Genomic DNA, 10924 nt, shown 5'->3' on the forward strand with positions numbered 1-10924 from the left:
GAAGAGGAGACACCGAGGTGAGGTAGCAGAAAGCGAGGAAGAAGAAGCAACACTCATCTACTTTTAAAAAATCCAGATGCAAGAATTGCAACATGTATTTGAAACACTTGCAAAAACACATGAAAACACTTGGAAACCATTGTAAAACATATGTAATATCTAGATAAAATACTTGCAATATACGTCTCGAAAAAAAAATAATGAAACACTGGGAATTGAAGCTTGCAACATACGTATATAAAACATTGCAGCATATGCAACATTCTGATCTACTTTTACAACATCCGCATGAAACACTTTAAACATAAATCTGAAACACTTGAAATATACGTTTGCACACATGTGTTTTCAACACAATGTCACATTGTTGCGTGGACGAATGGACTCTCGACGTTGCGGAGGTCGACGTCGGCGCGGAGGTCGGCGGTGGCACATAGAGCTCGCCTCTGCAGTTGTGGCGCAGCCCTCTAGTGATTCTCCAACGTTTGCTTGCGGCCTAGGCTCACGCCCGTCAGTGTAACCCTGTTGCTGCTATTCCAGTGCCGCTGCTCGCTCGACCGCAGTTGTCCAGCGCCGTTCGCTCGCAAGGGATATGATGGGCGTGGCGCAGCCGGCGATGGGGTGCGGTGCGGTGCGGTGGGGGGAGGGCACACCACGACGCCGCGACAGGGGCGCGGGCGCGGTGGGGGAAGAGGGTGCAGCGGGGTGGATAGATGAGCAGCCCGAAAATCCTCAGCCATGCCGTGCCGAGCGGATGAGCGAAGCGGGGAATTTTTTTCTTTTCTTTTGAGAGAGAGACTGGTCCGTTGCGCAAGAGGTAGGACTGGGTGCAGTGTCTGACGGCACGGACGCCCGTGGCTGAGTGCTTCCGTAATATGATTTGTACATCTCAAGAGGAGAATCTGCACGTGTTAGGCCCCCTTTGGCAGCATTGCTCCCCGTGAGAATCAGCGGAGCGCTGCCAAAGGCCCACTTCCTCGAATTACTCCCAACGCGAATCTTTCCTCTGCTCCCTCGTTTTTCCACTACGGATGGGGAGCGAAAAAAACCCGCTCTCCACCGCTCCCTCGTCTCTCTCGCATCCGTCACGCCCCTCTCTGTCCCTCGTTTCTCTTGCGGTCGCATGCGCCCCTCTCTGTCAGCAGCTCGTCTCCGCCTGAGTCTTCGCCGGCGTTGCCCAGGTCCAGCATGTCGTCGTCGTCGTCGAACCCTAAAAATCCAGCCCGCTGCCGTCACCCAGATCGAGGCCGCTAGACATGCTGAGCCCAAGGCCGAGCTTGCCTCCTCCTTGCGTCACCGCTGCTTGCCTTCCCCTTCCTCCAGCAGGTTGGGAGCAGGAGCAGCGAGGAAGCTCTACCAAACAGCGCCGAGAGCACTAGGGAGCCAGAGGGAGCTGAAGCAACGGGGAGCAGGGGCGGAAGCGGGTTGAGAGCGCTGCCAAACTGGCCCTTACACAACATCGACTTCTCTCAGGGCAAAACAAAAAACTTATAAAAACACATCCCTTGTCACTACCAGTTTCAACAAGGCACTGTTTCCTTTCAACCGTTTTTTCTTTGACATGTTCTTTGAGGGCGAGGGAGTATTTTTCCATGGTGACTTGTAACATCGTGTGGAGGAAGGCACTCAGACTCCGCGAAGAAGATATCCTATCCGGCCTTGACTCAAGCCAAAATTGTACAATCAGTACTTGGTCACCGGTCAACGATAGGACACTCTGTGCGAGATCTTTATGTAACTCATGAGCCTTCTCAGAGCTTCACCGCTATCAATGGCTTCCCTCGCCCGGTCAAGTGCAGTGTCGATGTCCTCGGCTCCGCTACAGCCTAGCAAATGGTCAGCCATAGCTGCATTAAGAACTATTCGGTCATAGGCTGCTCCTTTCTCGCCGCCTAGTGCTGCCAGACCAAGCTCCAAGTTCTTTAGAATCTGATTCAGAATTAGGAAATAAAGTAAGCGTACGTATATCCCACGCCGACAAATTATGGGCCATACATGATCACTAGCAAACATCTGCCAGGAGCCAGGGGAGAAAAGCTTACTGATCTATCAGTTCTTGGAGTTTCGGTGGATTCAAAACCAAGTTCCTGGGCATTCACAATGACCCTGAAGCTTTCTCTAGAAATACCTGAAAGATAAAAGAGATAATCCGATAAGCCTGAAATCATTTCATAACAATTGACATATTCCTAACTTAAGTACAGGACAAATCCTGTTTATATGGATGATCAGTCAAGGTACAGGACAAAGCTGAAGTAGAAAACAATTGACATATTCCTAACTTAGGCAGCAGTAGCCCGATCCCTTCCATATGAGTGGTGATCCATACCAGAAAAGAGTTGCCCTATTGTCATGGACATACTTTAGATGACCCAGAACCCAAGCAGCGCAACCATGCCGGTGAATGGCAGCTGCACCACAAGAGTAGGGATTATCTAGAATTAAGGAAAGAGATAACACTCAATCTGGTTTGATCTAACGAACCCACCCTGTACTAGAGCGAACACTAAAACATGTGGTACTATTCATGTGACAGCCCTAGGGAGGTTCAGTGCTGACCCTTGCTCCATCAAATGGGCCTCAATGGCCTCCAATGGGCTCCAACATATGTTCAGCAGATTACTACTAATATTAGGGCCACATATAACTAGTAGGAGTGAAATGTATTCATTTTTGTACCATCAGTCTCGGAGGAATTTATGCTGTTTGGTGTCCGAAACCCTGAACAGTGGTTAACAGGAAGTCCTTTCGATGCATGAGCTGATCTTTCCTTGGTTGTCATTGAAAGTGCACCTTCCTCACCCTGCACGTGTAACAGTCTAGCTGAGAACACAATATTGTTTATTGATTGCATTTGCATTACGACAAAATGACAAAGGGAAGTGAAATGATATTTTAACTGAAACATCAGAACTTCCTATCCAACAGAATTCAAACTCAAATTGATTTTCATTTTATTCAAGGACACATTAATGAGTTCTTAAAAAAGGCAACAAAACAGTACCATTGAACTTACCTTTACAACTAGTCCAGCATGAATAGTTCTCTTTCTCATCAGCATAAGCAATGGATCTTCATAGCCTTCATGATAAAATCCTGCAACCATTGATTCTCTCCCCCGTGCCTGGCATGTGGCAGCACAAATAAGACCAATAAGCCTTTTTAAAAAATGAACTGATAGATTCGAGTGAATCATGCACCAATACATGACCAAGCCGCATTTTGCAGTTTTTTTAATGTAATGGCAGGAGCTCTGCCTTTCAATTAAGAAGAATAGAATTGGCCTAGTTTTTAAGGGAAAACCAGGCCTAAAACCCTTACAAACGCACAGATTAATAAACAGACACCTCAAGAACACAAAAACCCTCACGACTAAACCCACGGCAACCCATTTACACACAAAGGTAACACAAAAAACAAAAGCGCCCACCAGAGTACACAGTAAAAGGTTAACCACCAGTATAACATTACTCATTCAATTTATAAACAATGAACAAGCACTCCTATAAAGTCGTAGGCGATAAAGATCTTCAATTTGACACCAAATTGTATCATCATAAGAAATACTCGAATTATCTTGACAGTCCTTAAAACTTAAAAGTCTCACGATTAACTTTTGCGTAAAATATCCTAGTGAAGAGATATTGAAAGGCGAAAGCCAAAGCTAGTAAACCACCTGACAATTTATTAAGAAGGTGTAACAGAGATTTACTAAATCTTTACCTTATTAGTTGTTCAAAGATCAGGAGGCTTTGAAAAAGCTTTCAAGGTAAAGCTTTCAATCTTTTAAGGTATCTATAGGCACAACTGATGATACAAAATAAATATACTACTCCAAACATTAAAGAAATTCAATCACTTAAAATGCTCTCGATTTACCTATTCTCGATTGGTTGAGAAAGAGTAACTCACCCTCACAAATTGTTGAACTTTCTCAGAGGTAGCCAATGGTGGACGTTTCTTAATATGCTCCCTGAGCCCAATAATCGAATGTCTGCGAGAATACAAGGTTAAAAACTGTCTCCTCATAAAATATGACTTCCTTACCAAGTAAATTCTTAATCACATAGCATGCATCCAAATAAATAATGGTAACTTAAAGTTGAAAAATGTACATGTTTCTTGCAGTTTTAATAAGAAAAGTTCATGATTCCATCCCTGCAGGAATATGAAGAAATGACTTTGGTAATCGGAGTATAAAGTTGCAAAAGAAATGACAAACTCACAATGGTGGACAAGCTTCCTGAAGATTCAAGTATGCAAAACCAGCAGTTTCATCCTGAAAGCAACCAAAGAGTTGTATAATCGGATCAGTTAGCAGTGACAAGAGACGAAAATACTGGGTTGCAGCAAGAATAGGCAGAGCTGCTACCGCACCTCCAACAGTATCTTGGCCTGTGTTGGAGATAAGTGTATGTTTGCGCCCATGAATTTAAGCATTTGTCCTTCTGTTATTCCACCCTGAAAACCTTGATCATTAAGCAATACAAATGGTTCCCAAACAACAACTGAAAGATACATACACAACAGAACCACAAGATAAATATTACTGAAAATACTTGCAGATGACTATTGTTGTTGGATATGTTTAGTAGATAACCGACCTTGGGTGGCATCCATTCAACACCATGGAGGAGGCACGATTCACCATAGCAGGCTCGAACCGCTGCAACAAATAGAGTACTCCTAAAAAACCGTGTATTGCCATCATATGGTTCACCATAGTGTGTCAAGGACTTGATGTCAGCAACCGGTGGAGGACCTGATAAAAAGTTGATAATAAATGACACCATTTATTTGTCTATTCAGTCTAAGAACCCACTTGGTGTTACCTAGTTTTTCTGGAGTTACCTAGTTCATCATCAAAGGCTAGGCAATACGCTTTGAGCTCACGATCAGTTTCTCTATTCATCCGCTGTCCAATCAAAAATGCCGCTAGCAGTGCTTCACTAACCTCCGTCAAATCTGAACTTGATCCAATTAGTAGAATATCCTTTAGTACACATTGAACCTCCTCATAACCTAAATGACCACCAGCAAGCACTTCCCTCAGAGCACCGACGAGTCTCATCTCTCCAGTTCCTTGGCCAACATACCGAGGCCCTGTTAAACCATTTGCACCCATGATCGTCCCTTCAGGGTCTGCTATAAACTTCACCTCAGGAGGAAGGACTTGTACAAGGCGTGGCCAAAATATGCTCATGGCGTGTCGCTCGCCCTCGCTCCACTGCGTGGCCTCTGGAAATGAGTTAGCTCTTATTGTCATGCCTGCAAAGAACGCACCTAACTGTGCTCTAGAGACTGGCTCCTCTTTGAGTTCTCCCATCGCTGCACAGAGTTGCGAAGAAAATGCTGTGTAAGCTTCTCAGGGAAGTGGAAGGCAAGGAAAAAAACAAAGAAACTGACAGCAGCGCTATTTGTCTGCATGCATGTCAACCAACCAGTAACAGAATTGCTGTTTATGATGATGATGCAGAGTTTCTAAGACAACAAGCTTGCATCGAGCTTCCAAATTCTAATCATAGACATCAGTCACTCACTGTCACTGGACTACCGCCAAAACCAAGCAGCAGCGCTTTATTAGCAAAATCAGTTCGTTTCGAAGCAGCCCGCGCTGCCATCTATCCACAGTTATCCAAGGTGGCGAGTTGGCTGTACTCACCGGAGCGGAGGATAGTGTCGAGGACGCGCATGGCCTGCTCCTCCCCGAGCGGGCGCGTCTGTGCGGGCCCCGTGCACACCCGCGCCTGCGCCTCCAGCACCGTGGCGTTGGGCCGCGGGAGCCCCGCCGGGCGGTACGAGTCCGACACCGACGGGTTCCAACGCCCGCCCTCCTCCAGCACGTCCACACCGGCCTCCTCCATCCACGACGGAGCCGCCGACGCCGCCACTGCCAGCCCCCGCCGGCATCTGCGCCCGCCGCCGACCAGCGCCGCCGAGCCGACCCGCACCGGCGCTGGCGGCGGCGAGACCCGGCGCCTCGCGCTCAGGATTGGCGTCGGCCCCGGCAGCGGCGGCCGCAGGAGAGAGTTCATTGCGAGCGAGCCGACGTCAACGCCGCGGAGGGAGCGAGAGACGGTGGGGAGACGGCGACCTCTGCAGCAGCCAAGCGACGGGACGGGGAGGAAGAACCGAGGCGGGCTGGACCGGGCCGGGCCCACCGCGCACCGAGAGGAGTGATGGGGCCCAGAGAGGTGCAGCGCACCGGCGGGGCCTGCGGATCGACGAGTGCTTTGAGATCCGTGCAAGGGTCCGGGAGATCCTGGCGGAACGGACGGCGGAGAGCAGCGGGGGAGCAGGCACAAAGCGGAGCTCCTGCGCCGCCCCCATTTCTCCTCTCCTCCCATCCCCATCTCTCTCTCGCTCGCGCTCGCTCTCGCGGAGATCGAAGAGAAGCGGAGGAGACCCCAGCCCTAGCGCCGACCCCACCGCCACATCAGCCATGGCGCTGGCCGCTCGCCTCATCTCGCGCTCCCGTCAGGTTCGTTCGCTTGCTCGCCCCTTGGCCTCCCTCTGCGTCGCGCCCTGGGGAATCCTAGTCTCTTGCTAGATCTGATCCGGTGCCGTCTGCCCCGGCGCGGGCGCGCATGGTTTGCCTGGGATCTGTGGTTCTCTCTGGAGTTTATCTAGGAGACATCGGTCGCAAATGGTGGTCGATGTTCTATTCCGATGCATTTTTCTCTGGCGTCATAGTTTGCCAGCATTGACTGAGCAAACTCTTGTTTAGTTTGTTCGATTAGGAATTTATCGATTAGGAAAGGAAAACCTTTAGTTTGTTCGCTAGAATGGGAATTGGAGGGGGCAGGCCGTGGTGACGATGCAGTCTCTTGTTTACAACCGCTCCAGATCCTTTCAACCCGAATGCAATTTTCCAATATTCCATTTGGACATTTTTGCATATCGGACGCCATGATTAGTATCATTGATCCTAGGTGTTTTTTACAGTTGATTATTGTTGTGCATTTTGAATTGAGTACGAAAAAATGAGTTTATTTCGCAAGAATGTGCCCGTCGTTAATTTTCAGTGTGGGGCCATTTAGTGTCAGCATATGTTCTGTTATTGGCGCTTCACCTTCTATACTGGCTCCTGTGTTTGTGTTACTCAGTTCATTTGTTGATGTTGCAGCTATATTCGGTGGCTCCTGTGTTTGCATTACTCAGTTCATTTGTTGATGCTGTTGCAGCTATATTCGGTTCAAGCGGCTTTTGGGAATGAAGGTGCCACTCAAGTTCGCTCCTTTGCCAAGGATGCAGCTCCAGCTGACCGTCCTCCTGTCAGTGGGGATGGTAAGCTTCTCATACTTTATTTTGTGTATCCTATTGGCTGAAAAACTGCTTTGGTCATGGATCTATTACAGTTATGTATATGTGCTTGAACTGCTTATTGCAAGTGTAATTGTCAGTCCTGGAAAAAGTTAAAAATCACAAATCTTCCATCTTGAACTCCTGTTGTTTTATGGGACCTGGTGGTATGATAGTTTATCATGAAGCGTTCCAGTATCACAACTATATTTGCATAGCTCAGAATTTCTGTTATGTCTGAAGTCTGGGCACAGGAAGCTGAAACATCAAATTACATAACTGTGGTATTTAGTTCATTTTATTGAACATTTCAGACATGGCTAAGCTGTGTGTTTAATGATGTTTGCTCTATCTGTCCTTTGACATTAAGATGTCCATTTTATAATTTAGAATCTTTGTAGTTTCTTACAGGGTGTATCAGTCCCATCTAGATTATAGTAATAAGATAAAATAACCTGAAGGTGATCCAAACACCCCAGATTATAGGTTATATTAGAATAGTCCTGCAACTTGCTTATAATAATCTTATTTTCTCTCTCCGAGACTGTTTGTTTTAGATTATAGGTCATTTATACTCCAAATAACAATATTCCACCTATATAATCTATGGATCCAAACAGTCTAGATTATTATAATGATATAATCCATAATACAGATTACCATAATTCAATTGGGATCCAAACAGGCCCTTACTTTAAAGTCTGTCATGTACAATTTTTCGTTATTAGTTATATATACAAAACAATGATCAGAATACTACTTTTTATGTGTTACAGAACTTTTGGAGTTTAATTTTCATTCCTAACTTCACTCTTTGATGTTATCAAGATCTCCTGAAGGGCATATTCTTTGAGGTAAAGAAAAAGTTTGAGACAGCTCTTGGTGTCCTTAAAAAGGAAAAGATCACTATCGATCCAGATGACCCAGCGGCAGTTTCTCGTTATGCCCAAGTCATGAAGACTGTAAGGGAAAAGTAAGTCAACTGTGTGACTTGTATTATGTTGGTCCCTCGGCTGCCCTGCACAGGTAAGCAGTAAGCTTACCAGCACACTCACTCACTATGGCTAGAGGTAGAAGACGATATTGAGAACAGCTCACACACACACAGCACAAGCCCAGCGCTGGCCGAAAGCTCTGGATGTGGCAAACTGAACTGCTCTTTAGCATTGCCTTAGGTGTGATATATATACAAGTGCTAGTACCTCTACCAGGTACATAGTTGTTGGTTAGTACACCAACTACCTACTCCTAAGGTACACCAACTACTCCTAGTACTAGCAGTACAAAGCTTAGATCAGCCCACTACCAAGACATGGCTGGTGTAATAGCTACCAACTAATGTACTAGAGGTGGCCTATTGCCATACTGCTACTGCAGTAGAGACTGGACAACCGAGCTGACCAAATGCCAACTCTGCTGCAGCAAGAGAGAGAGATCAACAACAGATTATGTCTTACATATTCCATGGTCATTAGCTTATTAATGGTCATTAGCTTATTATCTGCAGCAATTTTATCTTTGCTTATATGTTTTTCTGTTATAATTTTCTGGATGTAGTGAGAAATTGTTTGGGACTTAAAGGCTTTGTTGTTGTTGTTGTTGTGAGAATTGGTAGTGCTAGAGTCCATAAAAAAATGATTCAAAATAAACACTGTAGAGTATGACTATGATATTTGTGAGAAAAACGTTTTGATTTCAGGATTGACTAATGCCTATTGGGTTTTTGCTAATGCATATATCACCACTGTTCTGTTCTGTGTCTGATAAGTTTGAAATCACATTTGTGAATTGAATTCTAGCATAAATCTAGTGTCCTGATAAGCATTCACTTTCCTTGTGTACTTTTTATTTTCTGTATATATTCACTCAAGCCCATCGTTATTGGTCTGCTCATCTGATTATACTACTTTGTCTAAATGCAGGGCGGATCTTCTTTCTGATTCTCAAAGGATTAAATATACCATTGAGACCTTCACCAAGGGCATCCCTGATGCACGGACTTACTTGAATACTCTTCAACAGATCAGAATAAAGTACATCCATTGCCATTGTCGCATGTTTTCTTTTCTCCAAAAATGCTGAATGCCACTTTTTTTTGTGTGTGTTTACCATTTAAATGGCATAATACAAAAGCCTAGATATAATGCATTTTTTGGTACCTTTCTTTTCACCTTCCGTATACTTTGGCATCTATTAGACTACACTTTTGGAGCAAGTGCTACTTTTTCTTCTGTCACTTTGGTTCATCTTGCAAAATTCTGTCACAAATTGTGTGTTAGCTGTTTCTTATTGTGTTCTATGATACAGGAGTGGTCTTATAGATCATCTTGGAATTGAGCCTTTGATGATGGAAGCTCTTGAGAAGATTGAGAAGGACATTAAGAAACCACTTTTGAGGAGCGACAAGAAGAACATGGCCACCCTCTTGGCAGAGTTTGACAAGATTAACAAAAAGTATGCCAATATATGCATCTTTCATCTCAATAATGTATTTTTAGAAGCAAATTTATTAGATTGCTAGCTCTCCTGGGAAATGCATATTTGATTATTAATGGTTATTGGAGGATCTGGACAGCCCTGGTAAAATACTTGATGACAAAACATTCTTTTATCTGAATGGCTCTCTGCTGACAATTAACCAATACATCACATGGCTTTTAATCTCTTGCAAAGAATGCATGGTTCTGGCCCACTATTACTTTTGCAGCTAGGCAATCTAGATCAATTGTTTAGATTTGCTGATGTAGGCTTTCTTTTGATTGTCCAGATATTCTATATGTAACTCCTTGGATTGGAAAAGAATGAAATCCTTGATGCTGCAAATTCACTATGATTAAGCATAAACCGAGCCTGTGCATAACAAGTCTTTACAGGGAAACCATTTTGTTTGCATTTAGCTTCTTGTCCTTGCATTCTCAAGTTTTTCTGCTGCACTGTTAAACTTGATATAGGCTTGGCATTCAGAAGGAGGATCTTCCCAAGATCGAGGAAGAGCTTGAATTGGAAATTGCCAAAAGCGAGCTGACTGAACTTAAGAAGGAATGTGTTGAAGCAATGGAGACTCAACTCAAGAGGTGTGCATCTTAACTGAACTTCACTACTTGATCTAGCGCCTCTACTATCTAAAACCTCTGGATTCTTACTTTTACCATATTTTTGTGCACATCTGTATTACAACACACATTTGTGCTTCGGTTGCCAGGGAGGAGTTTCAAGATGAGGAGATGCCTGATGTCAGGAAATTGGACATCAGAAACTTCCTGTAGGCCTGATCGACGATAATCTTTGAGGCATTGCAAATCGTCCCAACCACCACCTGTGATTTTTCTTTGGTTTTGGTTTCAAGTTGATCGGTGCTGTAAGCTACACCTATGAATGCTGCTCCTACCCTTTTTGTAATAAAAAACTGCACCGAAGTACAAGGACAGTCAACCGCTTGAGTTGGATTGCATCTTGCCATTCTACTGCTCTGGTGGCCAGCAACAATGAGATGTCCTTGTGTTATAGTAGATGAACCAGATTATGATACGAGGCATTCAGGCAATGATGATACCTGGTATTTAACCTTTATTTTGGTTTCTTTAATATCGCTCAAGAGATGATACTCAGTTTGGAGAGTAAA

The 10924-nt window shown here is 44.7% G+C and overlaps 2 protein-coding genes across 2 annotated transcripts; one reads left to right on the forward strand and one right to left on the reverse strand.

Moving 5' to 3' along the window:
- Window positions 1-1477: 1477 nt before the first annotated feature.
- LOC136466500 (uncharacterized) lies at window positions 1478-6475 on the reverse strand. Its single transcript, XM_066464934.1, has 10 exons — window positions 5663-6475; window positions 4852-5328; window positions 4605-4762; window positions 4378-4461; window positions 4227-4279; window positions 3913-3994; window positions 3017-3124; window positions 2680-2803; window positions 2043-2128; window positions 1478-1929 (listed from the first exon to the last, which is right to left on the reverse strand). Exons 1-10 carry the CDS (start codon window positions 6351-6353, stop codon window positions 1702-1704), a joined length of 2091 nt encoding a protein of 696 aa, XP_066321031.1. The 5' UTR covers window positions 6354-6475; the 3' UTR covers window positions 1478-1701.
- LOC136466502 (probable ATP synthase 24 kDa subunit, mitochondrial) lies at window positions 6353-10924 on the forward strand. The gene is made up of 7 exons (XM_066464935.1): window positions 6353-6481; window positions 7185-7287; window positions 8131-8275; window positions 9225-9335; window positions 9610-9756; window positions 10254-10376; window positions 10505-10924. Exons 1-7 carry the CDS (start codon window positions 6443-6445, stop codon window positions 10566-10568), a joined length of 732 nt encoding a protein of 243 aa, XP_066321032.1. The 5' UTR covers window positions 6353-6442; the 3' UTR covers window positions 10569-10924.

Source organism: Miscanthus floridulus, chromosome 7 (assembly GCF_019320115.1).
Source record: "Miscanthus floridulus cultivar M001 chromosome 7, ASM1932011v1, whole genome shotgun sequence".
Lineage (NCBI taxonomy): Eukaryota > Viridiplantae > Streptophyta > Magnoliopsida > Poales > Poaceae > Miscanthus > Miscanthus floridulus.

Excerpts from the sequence above, each read along its gene's own strand:
- LOC136466500 (XM_066464934.1), bottom strand. The coding sequence starts at position 6,353 with ATGGGGATGGGAGGAGAGGAGAAATGGGGGCGGCGCAGGAGCTCCGCT. Across the intron at positions 5,329-5,662 it reads CGACACTATCCTCCGCTCCG|CGATGGGAGAACTCAAAGAG; the intron begins GTGAGTACAGCC and ends AACTCTGTGCAG. Across the intron at positions 4,280-4,377 it reads AGGCCAAGATACTGTTGGAG|GATGAAACTGCTGGTTTTGC; the intron begins GTGCGGTAGCAG and ends GGTTGCTTTCAG.
- LOC136466502 (XM_066464935.1), top strand. The coding sequence starts at position 6,443 with ATGGCGCTGGCCGCTCGCCTCATCTCGCGCTCCCGTCAG. Across the intron at positions 6,482-7,184 it reads TCATCTCGCGCTCCCGTCAG|CTATATTCGGTTCAAGCGGC; the intron begins GTTCGTTCGCTT and ends ATGCTGTTGCAG. Across the intron at positions 7,288-8,130 it reads TCCTCCTGTCAGTGGGGATG|ATCTCCTGAAGGGCATATTC; the intron begins GTAAGCTTCTCA and ends GATGTTATCAAG.